At 39.1% G+C, this 24,747-nt stretch overlaps 1 protein-coding gene across 1 annotated transcript; it reads left to right on the top strand.

Annotated features, from left to right (window-relative positions):
• The first annotated feature begins 8,444 nt into the window (after positions 1-8,444).
• LOC134664525 (uncharacterized) lies at positions 8,445-24,076 on the top strand. Its single transcript, XM_063521217.1, has 14 exons — positions 8,445-8,723; positions 11,484-11,663; positions 13,047-13,230; positions 13,456-13,605; positions 14,569-14,765; positions 15,382-15,592; positions 15,975-16,093; positions 19,557-19,670; positions 20,117-20,308; positions 21,049-21,162; positions 21,929-22,032; positions 22,563-22,698; positions 23,272-23,416; positions 23,863-24,076. The coding sequence occupies exons 1-14, from the start codon at positions 8,523-8,525 to the stop codon at positions 24,051-24,053; spliced, it is 2,238 nt and encodes a 745-aa protein (XP_063377287.1). The 5' UTR covers positions 8,445-8,522; the 3' UTR covers positions 24,054-24,076.
• Positions 24,077-24,747: the final 671 nt, after the last annotated feature.

Genomic DNA, 24,747 nt, shown 5'->3' with positions numbered 1-24,747 from the left:
GGAACTCCGGTAGCCGTTAAACCTCTTGGGGTTCAATGTCCTAATACTAGTACAAATTACCTCCAATGAAATTTAAATCTTAATGAAATGGAATAGAGTTTCTTTTATTTCGTTTCGTTCGATTTTAAAACACAACAAATTCAACTCTATTTCCTAATACCGTTGATTCAAAATCGATTGCCAATTTTCCTTGTATGGTGGGCCGCTAGAGGGAAGTGTAACACCGTTACGATAAATGTCCCTGATTTCTATGCGTACAGTTTTCGAAGTACAGTCGACGTCAAAGATATGTTTACATTTTTCGCCTTATTACAAAGGAGTAAGGTGCAGAAGTGTAAACATATCTTTGACGTCGATTGTACACCCTTCGCCTTCAAGAGCTTACAATGGGGCTTAGTCAATTAGTGTAAAAATGCCACAATATTTCGTCGGGTGACAAGCAAAAGTCAGTAAATACTATCAAAAAATTAAAGTAACAATGCACTTTATTACACTTGTAACACGGTTTATTGTCCAATAATTTCAATGGTGTTAGTTAGTGACTTTTGCTTGTCACCCGACGATTTATTAATTTACATTTAAGGATGACTCACGCTAGACCGGGCCGTGCCCGGGCCGAGGCGTCTGACATGTAATTTTCTATGACAGCTGATCGGTGATCAAGTGGTGCTTTCCATATAAATCGGAAGCTTGCGGCCCAGTCTAGCATGAATCATCCTTTTACTTACTTATTATTAAAAAGGACTCTTAATTGGCTACAGCCGGGTTCACTCTTTTAATTATCACTCTATCTTCGTTTCTATTTTTTATTTAAATTATTCTTAATTTTGTTCAGACGTGCAGTATTATTCCTTTTAATGAATAATTAGTTGTTTTTTCTTTACTTTCTTTCGCCCTGCATTAGCAGGTTAGATGACGACAACGACCAGACAAAAAGAGTAATTAAAGATAATTATAGACATTTAATTAAGGCTTCATAGCGCCAAAAAGAATAGATAGTATAGAGGGGTCCTGTCATTGTAAATTTTGTAGTCACAGTAAATTTACTGCCATCTATCGACACACGACTAAAACTCAAAATGAAAACGTATAAAATTATCCAAAAAATGTATATATGTATATATATATTATGGATAAATTATTTTATTATTCTTATATCATTTTGATCCATGTTCATTCACTGATATCTATGTGTTAAAATTGTTAAATATGAAACGGTGTCGTCACGCCATCTAACCGAGCATAGGCTAAAGGTGTGTGCGGCATCTATCCGAGAATGACTTTTTCTTTATTTCCGAGGCACGTTTTTAGGGTTCCGTACCCAAAGGGTAAAACGGGACCCTATTACTAAGACTTCGCTGTCCGTCCGTCCGTCCGTCCGTCCGTCCGTCCGTCTGTCACCAGGCTGTATCTCACGAACCGTGATAGCTAGACAGTTGAAATTTTCACAGATGATGTATTTCTGTTGCCGCTATGACAACAAATACTAAAAACAGAATAAAATAAAGATTTAAATGGGGCTCCCATACAACAAACGTGATTTTTGACCAAAGTTAAGCAACGTCGGGAGGGGTCAGTACTTGGATGGGTGACCGTTTTTTTTTGCTTTTTTTTTTGTTTTTTTTTTGCATTATGGTACGGAACCCTTCGTGCGCGAGTCCGACTCGCACTTGCCCGGTTTTTCCTTACACTATTCATCTTATACGAAGTTACATATATCTTTGATAGCGCAAACAATCTTGACTCCGCGATTCAAAGATCGATCAATTAACTGACGACATTCAATTAATGAAGATAATCAATTGATCAATTAATTGACTGACTGAGGTTCGTATCGGGCTCACCGTCGATCTTTCGAATGTGCTTTACGACTAGAGATTCACCGGATATCCCGTTACTATCCGGTATCCGGCCTATTCGGCCATTATTTTATTATTTTACTATTCGGCCGGATACCTAATAGTGACCTTCTCTCCGGCCGGATACCGGATAGTGACATTGCTTGGTTTCGGAGTAAACAAATTGGATTTAAGGAACAGACACGGTCATAATCGTACTTGTTTATTATTGTAAAACAATTTAATCATTCCACTGACTTGCACGCGCACTCATTTCGAACCTAGAAATGAGTCCGCGTAAACGTTTTCTAGGAAACAGGTCAAACCTGCAGAATGCGCACCTGAAAAACTGAAATGTAGGTATAGTTCCGCCGGCCGAATATCCGGCGCCCTGATACCGGATATTCGGCCAGTGCCCAGGCCGGATATCCGGTATCCGGTATCCGGCCAAACAACTATCCGTTGCATCTCTATTTACGACGAATGACGACCCTGCTGTGTGACGACCGGTCAGACCGACTCCCCGACCGGTATAGGTTGGCATACTTTTCATTTATTTTAAACCATCTCCTTAACTGTACTATATTTTCTTTCAGTGTACTATATTATTTTAAATGCAATTTTGCAAAATACTATATTTCACTTTAAAAAAGTTGGCAACCCTTGGTCAGCCCTAATAGATAGCTAGGTAGTGACCATAGACGAAGAATCCTCTAGACCGACTTTAGAGCAATTATTTCATGCAACCAATGATGCCAAAAATGCGGGGGTGCGCGGGACGAGGAGAGCGAAGTCCCGTGCCGTGATTGGTCCGTTCAAAGACACGGACGTCACACAAAGACACTTTCGTTTCGAAAATGGAGAAAAATTACCGTATGCTTGGCAGAGGGGGTAGCGCGACTATGCTAAGTCTGGAGGATGTTTTGTCTGTGGTAGTGACCCTGCCTGTGAAGCCGATGGTCCTGGGTGCGAATCCCCGTAAGGGAATTTATTTGTGTGACGAAAACAAATACTTATTCCTAAGTCATGGGTGTTTTCTACGTATATAAGTATGCATTTATCTTTATAAGTAAGTTAAACGTCGCCTATATAGTAGCTATAGTACAGTCGCCATCAGATATATCGGAGCGGCCAAGGTGTTCACAATATCTGAACACGCACTCTAACGCCTTGACAATAAAGTCGTGCTCAGATATTTGTGAGCACCTTGGCCGCTCCGATATATCTGATGGCGACTGTACTTACAAGCTTTGCTTAAGTAGTTTGGGGCTAGGATGATCTGTGTAAGATGTCCCCAGATATTTACTTATTTAGTAACGTACTTTAGGTAGAATAGGAGAAAGCAGGGCTAAAACATCTGCCGGCAAAAATACCTTTTAAGCTTAAAAAAGCTTAGTAATTTTGGGATAAAGTTGTCATAGTAAGTATTAAGGCATTTTATGGGCTTAAGGCGATTATCAAAAATAAAAAAAATGTTATTTGTTTTACAAGGGGGCAAAGTTGTTGTTTAATGGCTCGTGCTAATATTGATACCCGAGCAAGCGAAAGATTCTAAAATTGAACCACGAGCGTAGCGAGAATCTTGAGCGTTGCTAGTGTTTCAAAGCACGAGGGTTAAACAGAATTTGCCCCCGAGTGAAACACAACATTTTTCACCACACCAACCCAAAGCAAATATTAAATGTAAAATATCAAACAAAATCAAACCAAATCAAATCCAAATGAATGTTATTAAATATTTAACATCCAAAATCATCATTTAAAAGTCAATTCTACCAGCAAACAAGAAAATAACTCAAAATTTGCATTTGATTACTTTGCCTCACATGTGAATAAAATACAACTTTACTATCAGTTTTTGAAATGCAAAATAAGCCTTGCCGAGCTGTGGCCTATTTTATACACACATTTTAAACACATAGGGTTAGAAAGAGACTTCCGCTTGTAAATTGTAACTTGTAGCTTTATAAAATAGGCCACTGGTGTGGTGAAAAATACATTTGCCATCTTGTCGTAGCACGGTTTACCTAAGTGAGATATAATTAAAACCATGGAAACCAGCTACTTATAAACGTTCACGTAGGTATTGAAGTCTACCTAGGAAACTTTATTGCAGCATACAAATTTGATATACCTATAAAAAATAAATATTAAATATTGGGACGAGAGGGAATATTAAATAAAACATTATTAAATAACTAACTAATCTATAAAACTTAAAACCTTCAACAGCTGAGCTTACCGTGGGACTTAACCAATTCCCACATTGTGTAAGAATGTCCCCATAATACATCACAATTGATTTTATTTTAAAAACGAAATCTAAAAATAAATGAAATAAAAACGATTCCTCTGCGGCATGGTGCCATAGATGCTGGCAGCATTTACTCGCTGTATCGCAATACTTATTCTTTGTGCGAGGAAGCTGCCAGCTCCACGATCACCGGTAGCATCTACCTTACATTATTAATGTTATCTAACGTCTTGGTGTATCTTGAGAGTGACATCTGAATTAGGGTTGCCAACCGTACTATATTATATAGTATTGTACTATATTTTGGCTCTCTGTACTATATACTTTTGGAAAAATATATAGTACGCTAAAATACTATATTTCCGATTAAACCTATATTTACACTCATGTTTAGTATTTTATCTAAAAGTACTATATTTTTTGGAATGTACTATATTTTTGATGCCTTATTTTTGAAAATACTATATTTCACCAAAAAAAAGTTGGCAACCCTAATCTGAATATTGTATAAATTAGATCTAATTTACTCCCATCCCAGACTGCATCTGTTTATCAAGAGCATTGGTTCAAATTTAACAAGAACACAATTTCACATTGCATCTCTAGACATTGCATATTACTTACCTACTGTTTAACTGTTTTACACTTTTAAGTCACGGCGAAGCCTCAATCCTCCGTCATACACGTTACACGTACAAAGGGCTATAAAAAACAAGTGCGAGTCGGACTCGCGCACGAAGGTTTCCGTACCATAATGCAAAAAAAAAAAAACAAAAAAAAACGGTCACCCATCCAAGTACTAACCACTCCCGACGTTGCTTAACTTTGGTCAAAAATCACGTTTGTTGTATGGGAGCCCCATTTAAATCTTTATTTTATTCTGTTTTTAGTATTTGTTGTTATAGCGGCAACAGAAATACATCATCTGTGAAAATTTCAACTGTCTAGCTATCACGGTTCGTGAGATACAGCTTGGTGACAGACGGACGGACGGACGGACGGACGGACGGACGGACGGACGGACGGACGGACGGACAGCGTTGTCTTAGTAATAGGGTCCCGTTTTACCCTTTGGGTACGGAACCCTAAAAAGTAGTAAGCAGCCGCGAGCCGCGGGAGCAAACACCTTAGGAGAATTGATACCGTCCCAGAGTAAATAAGAGTCGCTTAACTTCAAACTCGGGTACATCCATCTGTCAGATTATGCGATATTGGTATTAAGGAAAAGAAATAGTGTAACTGTAGATATTTGCTGAGAGGGTCGAATGGACTTACCCGAGTTTGAAGTTAAGCGACACAATATGTCTCGATATGGCAGTCATGCATGTCACAAGATTATTATCAAGCTACGAAATTGCGCTTCAAAATCCCTTTGAATATCGAATGAATACCTAACTTACGTAGAGGTAGAGGGAACAATAGACTATCATTCATACAAGCGAGGCTCAGGTGAAACTGCCTAAATCCAAAGATAGTTCAGTAATGAATAGGTATTCAACGTGGACCTGTTATTAAAGTGTCCCATCGACAATTTCGAGCGTAGGATGCCGGTGCAGTCGTGTGGAATTTGAGAAAGTTGAACATAGCACTTTGTTAGTCTGGTTAAAACTTTGCTTGTCATTACCCCTCGTATGCTTAGACACGTGCGTGGGAATTTAAATCTATTGTTTTAAATGTCAAGGCATACAGAAATATTTATAGTAAGCATATACTCGTATGTAGAGTGCTCACTCCACACATCAGTTTTGGTACTTACCAAAACGACTATTATTTTCGCAGTCGACATCTAACATCGAGTATCGGAATTATCAGTACCGCTGCTTGATACTAGATGTCTCGAGTGTCGCGACTCACGAAAAATGTATTGAACAATAATTCACAACTAATATTATAAGGAGAAGGAATTAAAAATAGAGTTAAGGTTAATACCTAATTAGCTGAAAGTTGTTGCCTTCTGCTTATAATATTATAATAAACCATACTAAATTAACGGTGGGGCATTAAAAAAAAAAGTGAGACTGTGACAATGACAAAACAATAATAACGCTTTCTCTGCTACTCCTATTGAAACTGCCGCAGGAGCATCTCGCTCGGTCATCTCCCGGCTCTACTTTTATTTTTTTCATCTCTATACTATCGTACCTCTATCTATGTTATGGTCAGATTGATAAACAAATGATGCCTAGCAATTACCGGTGATACTCATGTAAGTACATATATACTTACCTAGAAAGGCATTAAGTAATTTCCTGTGTCAGCAACTCCGTACCTATTTAGGTATAACCAGAAGAAAAAGTTAAGTAGACCATGTTGGGAATAATAATCATCAGCAGGAATGTTTTTATTCGCAACAAACATTTTTAAGGCTCCCGGCCTAGCCAAAGTGACAATCGCTGTCGCTCCGACAACGAAACGCTTTGTCTCTATCACTCTTTCATATTAGGGTAACATTATATTTCCAATGACAGCTGCGCTACTGTCAATTTTACTGAAAACCGAAATTCGCAAATTGCGGGGATCTTTCTCTCTTACTCCAACGAAGGCGTAATTAGAGTGACAGAGAAAAATCCCCGCAATTTGCGAACTTCGATTTTCGCGGTTATAGCCCAGAGCGGCTACCGCGAAAACCGAAATTCGCAAATTGCGGGGATCTTTCTCTTTTACTCCAACGAAGGCGTAATTAGAGCGACGGAGAAAAATCCCCGCAATTTGCGAACTTCGATTTTCGCGGTTATAGCCCTGGCCGCGTAGCCAAGATGCCAATCGCTTACGCTCCGTAGCGATCGAAACGCAACTGTCACTGTCACACTAATACGGAAGAGTGATAGAGAGACATAATGCTTTTCGTTGTCGAAGCGATAGCGATTGTAACCTTGGCTAGGCCGGCAGTACCGGTAGTGCAGCTGCGGTTAGAAATGGAATGTTACCATTAGTGCGACATGAGTGCGACAGTGACAGTTGCGTTTCGATCGCTACGAAGCGTAAGCGATTGGCATGTTGGCTACGCGGCCTGGTGCATTTCGACCATAAAACCAGTTTCCAGCCTTGAATAAAAAATATAAACACGTGCGTCCAACCATTATTGAAAACAGGAAGTTATTGGCAAGTCCTATTATTAGAGGTCAACGGGAGGTGAGAAAACGAATTTTAGGAATCATTTGACCTTATTCCACATCCGTCTTTCCGTGTTTTTTTTTAACATTGACAATTTTTTTCACGGTCAAATTATATTGAACTTTGACATTTAGATTTATTATTTAGATGGTTTACTTGCTTACAGTGTGTAAATCGAATACGGGCGATAAAAAAAACCAATTAATTTTTGAAAATTCACCTAGCAGCAAGTTAATCCAAACATTACCACACATGACATTAAGAAATACGTGCTTTAAATGTACTTAGTTACCCTACCCACTCGCCGTACTAGCTGTGTAGAAAGTGGTTATTTACTTAGGGCACCGAATGTACAATCATTAATTATCATTAAACAACTTTGTCAGTAGAAAAAGGCGCAAAATTCAATTTTTCTATGGAACGATAATACCACGCGTCTACATTTTTCAATATTTCCGCTTTTTTCTACTGACGTAAATGGCTTGACAGACTTTATATGGAATGTTTGGGATAACTGGGGCTGGCTACTTACAAAGGTTTTGTTATTTAAGATTTGGCTTAAAGAGCTGGCATCCAGGCCATATATATAGATGGTCAAGCAAATCGTGTCAGTACAAAAAGGTGCGAACTTCTAATGTTCTATGAGACAATATCCCTATGCGCCTACATTTTTCAAATCTGCCGCCTTTTTCTACTAACAATATCTGCTTGACCAACTATAATAAGATTAATATTATTTTGTCACTTTTCCACTGACGTAAATGACTTCACAGATTGTGTATGCATGAAACGGAACGTCCCTCGACTGTCATTCGGGAGAAGTCAGTGCTGCCAACTTGGTATAAATGATGCCAGATCTGGCATATTTTCACTCGCTTTGGCACCAAAATTTTGCATTTGCAAGCCAAGTTTGCACCAACTTGGCAGCAACAATATGCGCCATCGCCTTATGTGGTTCATATTTTCATATGAATTTTGACTTTTGTGGACGGATGGACGTCGACGGACTACATAAAGTTGGTCAAGCAGATCTTGTCAGTAGAAAAAGGCGGCAAATTTGAAAAATGTATGTGTTTTAAGTGTCCAAGTGATATTTTAGGATTTTTTTAGTATAGGTATTTCAAAAAACTTTGGCATAATTTTGGCATAATCTAGATATTAGTCTAGCATTTTTTCAAAATCCGAGTTGGCAACACTGGGAGAAGTTGTCAATGTCAATGTCATTGTCAGACGAAAACAGTCACACGTGTGTTTATAGTTAAATTTAAGGAAAATATGAAAAAAATAGTGTTAAGACTATTTATTTAACACCAAAAATGCTGAAGCCTAAAGAAAAACTTGACGAACTGCCGGGCTTTGATGTACCAACAGATGAAACGGCACCCGAGAATGAATTGCAAAGTAATAAAAAGAAAAAGAAGGGGTCCGGAGGTTTCCAGTCGATGGGGCTAAGTTTTCCAGTCCTCAAAGGCATTACCAAGCGGGGCTATAAGCAGCCGACACCTATACAGCGTAAGGTATGTTGCTAGGAAAAATATACAAACATAACCTCAAAAGAACTGCATGGTTTTGTACAAGCCGTGTAAATACATACTTAATCTAATTCATTTGAATAAAATGTCACAAAACTATTTTTGCGCCTACCAGAGATGTGAAAAATACTTTATAAAAAGTATTTAAATACAAAATACAAATACTTCCTTGATAATACTATTTCAAATGCAAAATACAAAATAGTTTTCTTCAAAAGGTATTTAACCCCTCAGCTGTGGGAGATGAATATGGCCGCTCCCCCTCATCTGTGGCAGCCTACAGGGTCTGCTCCACAGACAGGGTTTCTAGGTCCACGTGCAAATGGAAAATTGCGATTTATTCCGTTTTTTACAATGATACAGTCTATAGTTTGTATTTTTTCTGCCCTTTATTTAATTATCTAACTGCTACTTAAAATTACGACCATTAAACTAACATAAAATAACTGTACAGTCGAATTCAAATTATAGGTACCGAAATGTATCTTTCATTTTCTATTGTAATAAAAAAATAAACAGTTTTTAGGCGTATCTGTTACTCTAATTATGTACATAATGTAATCATACACATCAAAAAAACATAAAATGTCAGGCTTATCAATTAAATACATGATATATACCATTTGAAAACTTTATTGAAATTATGTCTGCCCTAGAAATGGCGCACGTAAACAAGTTTCTAATTAGATGCATTGTGGAGTCCTACCACACCCTATGTAATAATTTTATACATAAATAAGAAATTTAAGTTGTAAACTATCTGTGGCCAAAGTAATAGTAATGCAGGTGCAGTAGTTATATGGTAAGAAATGTTTAAAAAATGCTTTTATTTATTCATGCACCATTGATAGCCCACAAAATGTTGAAAAATCACAGCAACCAGCAGCCTTAATCCAAAGAAATTCCGTTTCTCAGGGTATTAATGAAACAATATTTAATAATAAATAATCGCACTTGTTCTTATTAAACAAAAAGCATCTAAAAACTTGATCTGAAAACAAGACAAATATAGACCAAATCACATCTATATGGTTTGATTAATATGGACATACCTAGACCGTCAGAGCAATAAAGGGATATTTCAGAATGTGTGAAGAGTAATAACACCTAAAATCTTAGTAGCAAACCCCACCACCATCATTATTATTATCATCATCATCACTGTCGCCTAGTACCCATATTAAAAGCCTTGCATAATTAATTTATATAAATTTTTTATACTCGTCAATCTCAGTATAAAGACTTCATGGACCAAACTATAATCTTACAAATTAAATGTCCAGCCCTTGCTCTCACTCATTACAGTTGCGCTGAGCTGTGTTATTATAGCCTATGTGGAAAGAGAAGTATCCTAGAATTAGTTAGTAAGTGGAATGTCCATGCTACGCAAACGTGCGTTAGTAACATGACAGCGCCGTCTGTGGCGACAGCCTGGCAGGTGCTCGTCGAGTCTGTTGCGACAGCCCGAGAGGTTATGTGCCGACCGTTATTTAGTTTATTAGCTATTATTCACTTTAAACAGATTTTAAACTAATTTCATTGTATTTAATATAATCTATATGAACTACGACATATTATGATTGTTTTGAGACATAGTAAAACTTATACAAATAATAAGAAACCGAGTAAGAAAATTTCGGCTATGACTTGGCATGTCATTTATTCACACCTTTAGCACTTATATTATTCTAAAAACACACCCAAACATAATATTAACAAAAGTTTACTGACATTTCCTCAGCTTTTTAACGGTTTCACCATAAAAATCCGCAATTTTACTATAAAAACACGTTACATCCTACTCGTCACAGTGGCTGTTTTTGATTGACGAAAGTTAACGACTTTTTCAACCGTTGAACATTCAAATGTTCGCTTGCTAGCTGTCTTGCTTCATTCACTCCACGATTAAATATGTCAGAGCGAGTTAAACATATGTTTCACTGATATTTTACCTTAAGTTTAGGCGCGAATTATGCGAACCTGGCAGGTTGAGCCACAGATAAACCGCCAATTTTATGACCGCCTGAAAGGCGCTCCCACAGTTGAGGGGTTAAATACAAAATACAAAATAGGTATTTTGCATTTTGTATTTGCATTTTAAATACAAGTATCTCAAATAAGTCACATCTCTGGCGCCTACACCTATGTACGCCATATTAGTACTCAAAAAAATTCTATGATCAAAGCTTATTGTTAAGTGTATTTTGTTAAATACAGTGTCAATACAGAGTCTAACTCAACAAGCACAAATTAAATGCAAATTTGTGACTACCATAAGTCAACGTTGATCTCATGACTAGACTACCACTGCTAAGATAAGATGGGGTCTCCTAACTTTTAAACTTGAAGGCCACAGCCAAGTCTTTGCTTCCTTTTTGCAGGCCACACTTTACGGAATTTGGCTCCGTTCATGGGCTAGATCGCAGGTCATGGTTTGGCCACCCCTGAAGCATTGTTTATTTGTAACTACTATAAGTCCTTACTTGGTAGATATTCCACCAATTCGCACGAAGCGCTTTGCTTCTACTTTCCTTATGCGCACTGCCAAGGAATGGAATTCCTTGCCGGCGTCTATATTTCCGTGTTCTTATAACCCGGCAACCTTCAAATCAAGAGTGAACAGGCACCTTCTGGGCGAGCTCGCTCCATCGTAGGCTACGTCTACGCCTCGGCTAGTCTGTGGCCATGAGTAAGCCCATTCATAAAAAAAAAAAAAAAGTTTTCACCCAATCGTTTTGTTTGCAGACAATCCCCCTAGCGTTAGAAAACAAAGATGTGGTGGCCATGGCCCGGACGGGGTCTGGCAAGACTGCTTGCTTCGTGTTGCCAATACTGGACAAGCTTGTGGCACCAACCAACAAGCCCATGCCCGGGAAGAACTTCAGAGCCCTCATTCTGTCACCAACCAGGGAATTAGCATTACAGGTACGATGTAAGCTATAAACAAATAGGGTATTTGAATAGTATTACAGAATAATTAATAGTACTACCGTACAGAAAGGAAACTTCCTACAAAAACGAAGTTTGATAGCGGTTCAGGGTCGAATCATGCTTTCCCTTTCTAATATATGGCACTATCCCTTTCGGCTATTTAGGGTTGTCAAAAATCAAGTGATTATCTGATCTGTGGTCATGCACGCAAAAGGAAGTCAAGTGGTGCCAACCCTAATAATTGCTCGGAGTAATGCTGAGCCGAGCGGAGCCGAATTTGACCGAAGTCAGGAGTTTCGCACCCCTGGTAGTAGTCAAATCAGTTTCTGTTTTCGAACTTTTAAAACGATTTTGCTACTATGGAATTTATATAAAACAATAGCATAGCATGTGATGTCACAATTAAATTACCTACTCTTTATAGTTTTATATGGGTTTAAAAATAGAAATTGTGTCTAAAAATAACTGCCGTCTACGTTTTACTAGATTAATAGTAGTCTGGTGCTTATTTCAAGCATTGTGTAAAATAATTTATTTTAAATCAGTCAAATACCCTAGATACCCTTCAGTTGGCATACATAAAGATGTTGGAGTTTTAGCTTTATGTCCATTAATTAAATTTCAAATAGCAAAGGGATAATCCAATTAAATAATACTAAAAATTGAAATAATTTCTGTATTAAGGATATTCCCAAAGTTTAAAGCGCCTATTTTTAGTGTCTTTGGAATTTTGAAATCAATCAATTAATTCTATCAATAGTTCACTAATAATAGAGTTAACTCTGCTATTTTTACAAGCTTTTATTTAGTTACACATGTCCCGTTGTCTGTCGTTTAGTGATCAAATCTTGCAAATTAAATTTGATCCACTTCCCGGTTTCCGATCGAGCTGAAATTTTGCATGCATGTATAAATCGGATGACAATGCCACCACCATCATCATCATCATTATGGTACCATCGAGCTGATCTGGTGATGGAGACAGCAGGAAGCCATAGGAACTCTGTGATGATACAACGCAACCTAATTGTGTTAGAATTGTCTCGATGAGTATTAGTTGTCTGTCGTAAGAAAAGTACAGTCAGCGATAGAAGCTTGTACCAAAAGTGAAATTTTTGCCAAAAACTTTTTTTGCATACAACTTACTTCCGTTGGCGCTACAACCCTTTGTGGGTCTTGACCTCCTCCACAATCTTCCACCAGTTGTCGCGGTGCCTGGCGACTTTCTCCCAGTTGGTAAACTTTCCCATCTTCCTAAGATCTTCTTCTACACAATCTATCCAACGCTTCTTAGGCCTGCCTTTTTGCATACAACATAATTAAAAATACAAAAGTATACACAAGAATGAAATTTTACTAATGGATTTGCAATTTCAGACACTAAAGTTTGTCCGAGAACTGGGCAAGTTCACAGGCTTGTCTTCAGCTGCTATCCTCGGTGGAGAGTCTATTGAGCAGCAATTCAGTGTGATGTCGGGAAAGGCTCCGGATATCGTGGTGGCCACTCCTGGAAGATTCCTTCACATTTGCATTGAAATGAACTTGAAATTAGACAACATAAGTGAGTTTGACTTTAACTTGTATATTATTTTTGTAGACTGTTATTGTTAATAACATCATGCTACAGATCGTTAACCCACCAAATAGCGATGATTATCTTATAATTATTCTCTATTTGGTGGGTTAATGATCATCAGCCTCTACATATTGATGCTTGTATACTAATTTAGTTTAAAGGCTCAATAGTGTATGATTTTTAAAAAACTATGTATTTTAATGTTTACAGAAGTGATAGTGTTTGACGAGGCGGATAGGCTGTTTGAACTGGGCTTCGGCGAGCAACTGCGGGAGATAGTGGCTCGCCTGCCTTCTGGGCGGCAAACCTTGCTATTCTCTGCCACGCTGCCCAAGATGCTGGTTGAGTTTGCCCGTGCAGGCAAGTAATTATTATATTTTTCTCAAAAATGGACGGCAAAGTCGACTTTGCCGTCTAAAAAATAGGTCGCGAAGCGCGTAGTTTATGGTCAGTCAAAAATTAAAAAGTTAAAAACATTGCAGTCTCGATTTTGGGACTGCAATGTTGCATACAAATTGCATTATTTGTCGAGTTCCAAACTTTTTAAAAGTTGAAATGGCCATATCAAATGAAGGCACAGGCCCATTAAACAGCCAAACAGATGATTAGTACCGCGACTATTTAGGTGTCTCAAATAGGTTGGCGCATTTTCGGCAGAAAAATACACTTCTATTTTTTTTATTAAAAAAATAAAAAGGCGGCAAGGGTTTTTTTCTGTGTAAATGTATACGTAAGAACGTTGCTTTTGTAAAATATTTCTATAATATTTATATTTCTTGCACCATTTTTGAGAAAAGCACTATATATGACTCGGCTGGAAGGCTACTTTGCTGGCTTCGGATTCAATTAAACGGACTCCCAAGGTCGTCCGTTTAAAACGAATCCTCAGCCTGCAAGTAGCTACTTCCGAGCCTCGACAATAATGTACTATTACTAGTCTTTTACCTTTCTATATCTACATGTAACGAAGATGTTTGGAGCTGTGTTGATAGTAGCTCTGGCGCATTTTATGATTTTCTTCAAATATTCGCTTACCGAGCATAAGTTTTGAGAATTCAGATATTTTTTTAAATAGTATGTATAGTCCATATAGTCCAGTCCATAGTCAAGGATTTGTTTTAAAGTAGTGCTTGTTTGCCACAATATTTTCAATAAATTCTATTCATAACAACACCTTTGATTGTTGTTAGTTTTAAGAACTTAAAAAACTTTTGACACTTGAACGAACGAATATACTTAAGAGCAAAACGGGTCGCTTTATATGGCTATGCATACTTGCATAGGTATAAACTATATTTATGCCTAAGTTATTTATATGACCAGGCCTATCCGACCCGGTGCTAATCCGTCTGGACGTGGACTGGAAGCTGCCATCAACCCTATGGCTGGGCTGGATCTACGTGCGAGCAGAACTGAAGACGGCAGCGCTTCTGCTGCTACTCGAACGAGTACTGACGGACACCACTCCGCAGGCCGTCGTGTTCGCCGCTACCAAGCACCACGTCGAGTACCTACACATGGTGAGATCTAACTAGAATAACTAGATAACCCGCTTTATAGATGACACCGTATGATTGTGAACCCGTTAGTTTATAATCTAACGTAGGTTAGGTTGGGTTAGATTATAATCTTCTGCCGTCAGTTTATAATCTAACTAGCGATATTATAAACTGACGAGTGTTTACAATTTTACGGTGACATAGACATTACGAAGAGCGTCAGTAATTGCATAAGCAAAAAGTGTAATTTACTTGTAAAATGTTACGCCGTGAGCAAGAACCACGTGGCAAACAGGGTCGCCATGTTGTGCTGGAAGTTGGAGGAACAATTAAATAGTGATTGCTGATTAAAGACCAAAGTTTTATTCAATAAATACGTAATTCATAGCTACAAAAACAGCAGGGTTGCATTATTACTTACTTATGAACTAACTTTTCACAACGTCGAGTATTTACACTTGGTACACCAGGTCTGACTAAAGAGCTTCTGAGGTGCGGTGAGAATACTACACATCATGGTTTCTTTATTTAGTTGTCTTCTTAGGATAGGGATTTATAATGTTTGTAAGAACTGGGCCGTCTGTGGCGCATTACAAAATGTAAGTACCTTATACATTTTTTTAATTTTTCATCCCAGATCCTCCAGAAAGCCGGGATCTCCTCAACCTACGCGTACTCCGGGCTAGACCCATCGGCGCGCAAGATCGCGCTCGGCCGTTTCACCAATAACAAATGTTCCGTGCTCATAGTAACGGATGTCGCAGCGAGAGGGTTGGATCTGCCTGCGTTGGATACAGTGATCAATTATAACTTCCCGGCTAAACCTAAGCTATTCGTGCACAGAGTCGGTGAGTTCATTTTTGCAATATAATATTTTCATTCTGACAACGCTTGGCCTATCTGTCAGATATATCGGAGCAGCAAAGGAATTCACAAATAGTTGAAGAAATCGTATATTAAGTATCAAGACGTTAAAGTACACGTTCGAATATTTTTGAGCACCTTATCTCATGGGGTACGTAACTATTACGTACAGTCGCTATCAGATACATATTTACATATATCGGTGCGGCCAAGACGCAAGGCGCTCACAAATACTTCCGAACACGCTTCTATTGAGGCGTTAGAGAGCGTGTTCAGATATTTTTGAGTGCCTCGACCGCTCCGATATATCTCATGGCATATAGTATATATGTAGAACATGTTAAACACGTAACCCGATGTCGGCAGGTCGCAGCGCGCGCGCGGGCCGCGCGGGGCGCGCGTGGTCGCTGGTGGCGGCGGGCGACGTGGCGCACCTGCTCGACCTGCAGCTCTTCCTCGGTGCCGACCTCACCGGCCCCGACCAGGTACCAACACCACTCCTAACTGTACATCGGTGGACCCTATTACGATAGCCATAAGGTCCAACGATGTACCGGAAACAGTATGGGCGATGGTACGATACCTAGATGTTAGATGTTGTGTATGGGACGCCCGGCTGGAAACAGGCGGGCTGTCGATCGCTTGTTCGTGTGAGTGTGTGTACGCTTTAAGCCGCGTCTCGATATCACGCGGCGGCCGCGCGAGCATTGTTCGCATACTTATAATATACAGTGTGTTTTTTTTAAGTGGGACAGTATGGGGAAATCCTAAAGTATAAGAGATACAGGGAAACTGTCTTAGGAAACATTAGGTACTTTTTTGTGAAAAAAAAATTGGTATAGTCAAAATTTTGGTCAAGTGTGAGTTGTCCCTAAAAATGATTAATTATGATGAAATTTTTTTTTGACGCACATCTACTCAGTTTCATGAGGGGATCATTTTATTGTATGGGAAGAAAAAAATCGGGACAGCAGAAGTTAGGTAAATTTAATAAAATAATTTTACATTAAAGTAAATGTTCAAAGTGGCCTCCCTCTTGTCGAATGCAGGCACGAGCGCGTTTCAGAACACCTCTGGTAGCTTTAGACAAGGCGTTGTGATGTATGTTGTTCAAATGATAATGCACTGCGTCTTTTAACTCTTGTACCGAGTTGTAAGTATCTGCATAAATTCGACCTTTAAGGTACCCCCAAATGAAAAAATCCAACGGTGTTAAATCGGGTGAACGTGGTGGCCATTTAATAGGGCCATTTGTGCCCATCCAGCGATCAAGAAAATGTTCATTTAAAAACTGTTTCGTAGCGATACTATTGTGGGCAGGGGCGCCGTCTTGTTGGTAGATGATATTATTCAAATTATTTAATGGAATTGCCATATCTACTAAATCCACAGCCATGTTTAATATTTCCTGATATTTTTGACTATTCAATGTTCCATGGTAAACTTTAATGGCAAAGATTTTATTATCTAATATTGCACACCAACAATTAAAGGAAAAGCGGACCTGGTTATGGGTTGCCGTAGTTCGGAAGGGGTTTGTACGTGCCCAAAAATGATTATTTTTTCTATTGTACATGCCATTGTTTGAAAAATTGCATTCATCTGTCCAAATAATCCGGCTTGGAAAAGACGGGTTTCTAATCGAGCATGCTACAAACCACTGGCAAAATGCTAATCTCCGGTCAGTGTCTCCTGGAAGCAATGCTTGTACAAGATGACCTTCTATGTAACACTTGTACTTGTAAGCCTTCAATACCTTTCGTACTGTAGATTTATGCACACCGATAGTGTTAGCAGCTTCCCTCAATGAGGCTTTTGGGTAGGCTTCAAAATATCCTAAGATTGCGATAGTTGTAAATTCATTTATTACTGTGGCTCGTCTCTTCCGTTTTAATTTAAGAAAGGGAGGCTTCCCTTTCTTAAATTTTTCACCAGTTTGTCAAAAATTTTGCGGTCCGGTTGATCGCGGTCCGGATAACGTTCCCGATACCACTGTAACGCATTCACAGAGCTACGATAATTTACAAAATACGCTTCAATTAAATCTACTTTATGCGAGTTTGGTAATTCCATGACGAAAACTTAACATAATGTTAACTTTAAACAATGAAATATCAAGTAAAATACTGTTTGTTTCAAGAAGTTCCAAATTTAAAATTTGTTTTTTTTTTTAAATTAGATTTGTAAGGTAAGGCTCGCGTAAGAATATCTTAAAGTATTTTAATCCTTTTTAAACCAAATAAAGTGTTCCAAATTCAAATGTAAAACTGGAATAGGCAATATTTTTTAAATAAAAACCTTGCAGTGGGCAGTGGTTTTCAATTTACACGGGTTGTAAAAATGAAAACGATTTTCTTAAATTTGACTAACTTCTGCTGTCCCGATTTTTTTCTTCCCATACAATAAAATGATCCCCTCATGAAACTGAGTAGATGTGCGTCAAAAAAAAATTTCATCAAAATTAATCATTTTTAGGGACAACTCACACTTGACCAAAATTTTGACTATACCATTTTTTTTTTCACAAAAAAGTACCTAATGTTTCCTAAGACAGTTTCCCTGTATCTCTTATACTTTGGGATTTCCCCATACTGTCCCACTTAAAAAAAACACACTGTATAGAGACGGTGTCTCAGCGAGCTGTCACTGTTGCCACTTTTGTTTAGTGTACGATTAACAATTTAACACCACCTTGCTGTAGCCATGTCGATAAAGTCATATCGATAAACTATCGACATTTCTTACAATTTTAATTTTACTTCAAAGGTTTGACGATATCTAAAATGAACAAAAACGCTTTTATTCTTTATTGTGGTTATCAGATCACAATTTTATCGTCACGCCCCAGCAGGGAACCAAGGGAAAGTTCAGATATTTAATTAAAATACATAAATACCTACTAAAATATGTGTTCTGCAATAATTGAATTATTTTATTATATTCTAATATATTTATTATTCATTAGCATTTCAATTATGTAAATGTTTAACGAAGATATTGAAGCTTCAATTAATAGCTATTTCGTTCCGCTGTGTAGCGTTTATCGATATATAACCAGAGCTCGGATAGGGTGAGCTATTTGCCTTATATATGACATAAGACATGTCAAATTATAAGGCAAATAGCTCACCCTATCCGAGCTCTGTATATAACATGATTAAAATCGACTTTTCACATCCCTAAAAGAGCACACATACACGTTTGTACGCACACATACACAGCCTGGATGCATCAAAAAAGGCAACACTTGATTTGAAGTTCACCTTGTCAACAGTATGGTTGTCCTTTTTTGACAAATGGCATTTTTAAAATAGCGAGGAGAGAGAAATTATACTAGTTGCTGCGCCGTCAAAGAGAACAGAAAACGTAGGGGCCTTGATTGTTGGACTGCGGCAAACCTGTATTATGGCTCGCGAGCCAATTTTGGCACCATCTGGAACTGTAGCGCGGCAGCCGTGCGCGGCAGGCGATCCGAGGATCGACCACATTATATCACAAAAATAAATTATTTTGAACGAAGTATATCCAAATAGAAAAATGATCTGTTGAATTAATCATTACATTTACTGTTCCATAGAAACGGTTTAGTGCCGTATAATTTCATTAAAGTACGACACTTTTCATTATCCATGTATGCGGCCGCGCGAACCAACTGAAATATACACATCCGTCCGAACTGCGCGCAAACATTCCTTTGCGGCGCGTCGAAAAACCGACAGTTAATTGTTCGTCGCGCGGCACGTTCGAGCGAGCCAATGTTCGATAGTTTGCCGCGCGATATGGAGACGTGGCTTAATGGTACCAAAAAATGACTTTGACAAATGTACCTTGTTCAAATAATCACAGTTTTTTGGCCACTGATAGCTAAATGATCAAAGCGCTAGCACCAGCGTTCGGTGTCACCGGCCTTTAGAATAGTACGTGTTACCATGCAGTCTTTGTTCGCAGGTATCCGAGTCTGGTCTGGCGTGTCCGAGCGGCGTGTGGGGCTGCATGCCCGCGAGCGCTCTGGAGATGCGACACCAAGACGTCATGGCCTGGGAGAAGAACTACAATGAGATCGTAAGTTCAAAAACCACTCATAATTGTCAGAATTTCAAGAAAATTGTAACAGATCGGTCACGCCATAGAGCGAAAACTTTAGTGTTTATAAGTGTTTGTGTAAGTAATTCAGGGCAGTCAATATAATATTTTGGCATAACCATTTCAACGTGGTTCAAGAACAAATTGTTATTTACTAAAATTGACAAGCACCCGTGTATGGCAAACTACAACACCATTTTGAATTATTCCTCCTTGCGTTGCTAATCGTACTGCACTTGGCCGCCCCGGGTGACGTAATTCCATTCGGGGCGGGGAATACTGTATGAAATAGGTACTCTTACTTTGTGGTTAGGTGGAAGTTCGTCTGTAGAAAAATGTGGTTAGCCTTTCTTGGGCATTGGAAAAGTACTCACTTCAAAACTTTTAGAACCGTTTCTAACTTATCTATAAATAAAATTGTTCAGGAAGACGCAGCCCGCGTAATGGGTCGCGGTTGGCAGCAGTACATCAAGTGGCGCGAGCCCGCCTCCGCCGACGCCAACAAGCGAGCCAAGGCCACCACACCTCCTACTTTAACACATCCGGCGTTGTTAGACGAGGGACAGAGAGCCGTACTCGATCTAGCGGCGCAGATCAAGAACTACACACCTAAAGGGGTAAGGGGAAATACCAACATGCGCGCTAAGGCCACCACAATACACAGCACCACAACTCGGGAAGACCTCACAGCACAAAACGATAATTTGTAATATGTGTACATAGGAGCTATTTATAAATTACGTCATTTCAAATTGGGGGTCTGGACATCAGATGATGGTAGCATGACGTAGGAGGAAACGGGGTCCTTCGAAGTATGATTTTTGATCATTGAATACAATACAATATAAACCTTACAATCTACTTGCAAAATTACAAATGTCTTAACCTAAGTCCTAAACTAACAACTAATCCATAAAGACTATTTACCATCTGACAAGCCATACGATTGTTTGCAACCATCTTAATGTCAAAGAGACAATTATAGCTACAAAATAACACTTCATTACGATTATGAATATTTTTGTCTATACGGCCTCCTAGCCTAGTCAGTAGTGACCTTACCTACGAAGCAGGAGGTCCCGGGTTCGACTACTGGTAAGGGCATTTATTTGTGTGTTCATCACAAATATTTGTTCCTGAGTTATGGATGTTTTATATGTATAATAAATAAGTATTTATATATATCGTCGTCTAGTACCCACAACTCTCATTGAGCTTAGTCTAGTCCCACAGTGGACTAGGTCGATCTGTGTAAAATTGTCCTATAATATTTATTTATTTATCAAAGCTAGCTTGAGTAGCTTGTGGACGCAAACAGTATTTTAAAGTTTATTTTAACCTACTTACATTTTTTCAGACCATCCTCGAATTGGGCGTCAAACATGACTCTCCGATGAACGTGGCCATGAAGACCATGAAAAAGAAACACGGCAAACTGGTGCAGCGCGTGCGTGAGAGCAAAAAACTACAGGTGAATATACCATTCTCAAGGCCCGTCTCCATATTGCGCGGCAAGCTATCGAACATTGGCTCGCGCGGCAGCCGCGCGCAATGGATACCGCCGCGCGACGAACTATTCACCGTCGGTGTTTCGACGCGCGGCAAAGGAATGTTCGCGCGCAGTTGGGACGGGTGTGTATATATTTCAGTTGGCTCGCGCGGCCGCATGCATGAATAATGAAAAGTGTCGTACTTTAATTGAATTATACGGCACTAAACAGTTTCTATGGAACAGTAAATGTAATGATTATCGCAACAGATCATTTTTCTGTTTGACTATACTTCGTTCCGAATAATTAATTTTTGTGATATAATGAGGTCGATTGTCGGATCGCCTGCCGCGCGCGGCCGCCGCGCATAAGTTCAAGATGGTGCCGAAATTGGCTCGCGAGCCAAAATACAGGTCTGCCGCGGTCGAACATTGCTCGCGCGGCCGCCGCGCAATATCGAGACGCGCCTTCACGCAGATGTATACTAACATGGCAATCATGTGAATCATATCATGTCACTTGTTGTGAAAGGTATGATAGTACAGGTTTTTAAAAGGGTGATAGCTAGAAATCTATGGGTGCGCGAAACGATGGTTTTAAGAGCCAATGGCGGAGAGGTTATCGACTTACGACATAAGAGGATAACATCAAAAATTGTTTGGAGACCTCTACTTAAAAAATAGCTTGTCTTTTATAATTAAACATGAACATTTTTCGGTATAAAATTAATATTTAAATAACTTTCAGGCTGAAGGAATATTGAGCACAGAGGGCAAATCAAAGAAGAAGGAAATAGTACGAGACGAGAATTACATACCGCACCAAGCCAGCGACCAAGTTACTGAAGTCGGGTATGTATACAATTACATATGATTTCTAACTGTCATTCAGTTAACAACTATATGCAATTAAAATAGTTTTATTATGTCCGGATCCAGATGACTATAGAAGTTGCAAGTTGTATTTTTTTCTTATTTCATTATGTTGTACAAAAAATTAGTTCAGTCTCTGTAAAATTAAATATTTCAAAAGTATCTTTGGATGTTAAATGATGAACTTACTTATATCGATGCAGTTTTATAGGTCGTAGGCGTCATATCATAGCTAGGCATGGCAGGGAATATGTCAATAAATGATTAGCTTTATGCTAAACAAAGTAGAGGCAAATTCACAGACTAATTGGTATTTCTGACACCGTATGATTGTGAACCCGTTAGTATACAATCTAACGTAGGTTAGTTTAAATTGTAATTTCCCTACCGTCAGTTTATAATTTAACTAGCGATATTATAAACTGACGAGTGTTTACAATATTACGGTGACATTTCCACATACGAGACAAGCAAACGGTACTCAATCACCTTTGTCACTATGTTTGCAGCATGGCGGTGAACTTCAACTCGGGCGCAGCGTCGGCCGAGCTGGACATGGGCGCGGACAGCGGCGAGGCGGCGCGCGCGCACCACAACCAGATGCGCTGGGACCGCAAGCGCAAGAAGATGGTGCACGCAGACCCGGTTAGTCATACACAAATCACCACCACTTAGAGCCATTTGCACCATCCCACTAACCCGGGGTTAAGCGGTGAAATCGCTAACCCAGTGTCAAATTGTACTGGTACCCATGGTAACTCCAGGTTTAACCTCTGTCTGTCTGACAGCTATTTATTTCTATACAAGGTGTAACAAAAATAGTATTGTGTCGCTTGCGCTTCCCCGTCGAACACTTTGTGTTTCCCTATCTATTCCATATTGTTGTTGTATTGATTTATTAGTGTGACAGTAACAGTTGCGTTTCGTTCGCTACGGAGCGTTAACGATTGGCATGTTATCTACGGGGCCTGATTGGGAAAAAATAGAAGAAGAAATTTTTGCCCTTTATATGGAAGGTTAGCTGAGTGAGACGAACTGCCCCATAGATTTTTTTTTTGTAGGACTACCAGCAACATTGTATAAATCTTAACAAGATCTTATGGGTGATCGTTGCCAGAATGTTTTGCGTTTATTCCGGTTCAGGTTATTGTCAATTATTTAGAGCTGAAAATTTATGTACATTTATAAAGATCACATTTTTCTATCTTTTTTTCATAGGACGGCGGGCGCAAAATGATCCGAACTGAGAGTGGTGGGCGGGTCCCAGCCTCGTTCCGCAGTGGCCGCTACGAGGAGTGGCGGAAACGAAACGCACAGGACCAGGACGAGGATGAGGACACTAACGCCAACAGGAAACGGCCTGGTAAGGGCCACTGTGCCACCATTCAACCGGGGTTAACCGGTTAAACCTGAAGTTACCGTGGTTACCAGTACAATTTGACACTGGGATAACGGTTTAACCGCTTAACCCCGGGTTAGTCGGATGGTGCAAGTGCGCTAATTAAGTGCTTAGGGGCTATTCATGCGGGGATTTTCTTCGCGAATATTCCCGATGTTTAATTATAATTATGTTATTTTTTTCCTGAATGGCAAAATTTAGAAAGGGACAGATCTCCCTCGTTCCCTCTCGCTCGGCACGTTTTCCTCTTTCTTCCTTATAAAGCGAAATGAAACTAACGTAATAAAATAGAGTACATTTTATTAACTTTTTAAACAGTACTTGTTCTTTATGTACATAAAAGTTCCTTGGTATGTTGTTATTTAGGGGCGCTATTCGAGCCAACACCAATAAATCTCAATCGTTTCCAGTGTCCGAGTTCCGTCCCCACTGGGTGAAGCACAACGAAGCCATAGCCAAGAAGAAGGCCACGGCGTCGTCCAAAGAGTTCCGCGACAAGGGCCAGATCGTCAAGGAGCGCATCCGCAAGGAGAAGATCAAACAGAAACTCAAACACAAGCTCGGCAAGAAGGGCATGGGCAAGGGGAAGAAGAGGAAATGAGATCAATATAATTATATTTAAAATTGGTAGTTTTTAATTTCCGTCCCTTGCTTTTCTTACAGCTTGGCAAAAAAGAGTAGAAATTAAAAAGTGGCAATACTGTAGTGTCGTCCCGTTTTCTTATATGAATTGGTTAGAAAGGGACGACACTAGAGTGTTGCCACTTTTTAATTTCTACTCTTTTTTGCCAAGCTGTACGTCTGGGTCCCGTTTCACACCACGTTTCACGCCACTTGTATTAAAAGTTTCAAGCTTTTGTGAAACGGGCCCCGTCTCCGATTCGCTTTTCGTTGATGCGATCAACTTGGGTCTCTTCCGCGAGCAAACTTCCACCTAAATAGATTATATTTAGTTGATTATATGCGGAATAAGTGCGGTATTCCGTACCCTTTTCACCCAGAAATGACTGTTACCACAAAACAGTTAAGTACAGAAGTCAATCACACATACATGTGATTGACTTCTGTACTTAACTGTTTACTTTTCACACTTTACTTTTCATACCTACGCTAGGCGGTCGCTCTAGGGTTGCGAACTATGGCTTATGCACAAAAACTATCGTGGTAGTGGCACTCGTATCTATCGTATCGTATCTCGTATCTAGTTGTTTGATTTATTGTTGAGGATGAAACAGGAAGAATGGAAATATAAATTAATAATAACATTAATAACTCAAATAGGTATTTTAATTTTA

This window comes from Cydia fagiglandana, chromosome 5, assembly GCF_963556715.1.
Source record: "Cydia fagiglandana chromosome 5, ilCydFagi1.1, whole genome shotgun sequence".
NCBI classification, from domain to species: domain Eukaryota; kingdom Metazoa; phylum Arthropoda; class Insecta; order Lepidoptera; family Tortricidae; genus Cydia; species Cydia fagiglandana.
This window is presented reverse-complemented; position numbering and strand designations above follow the sequence as displayed.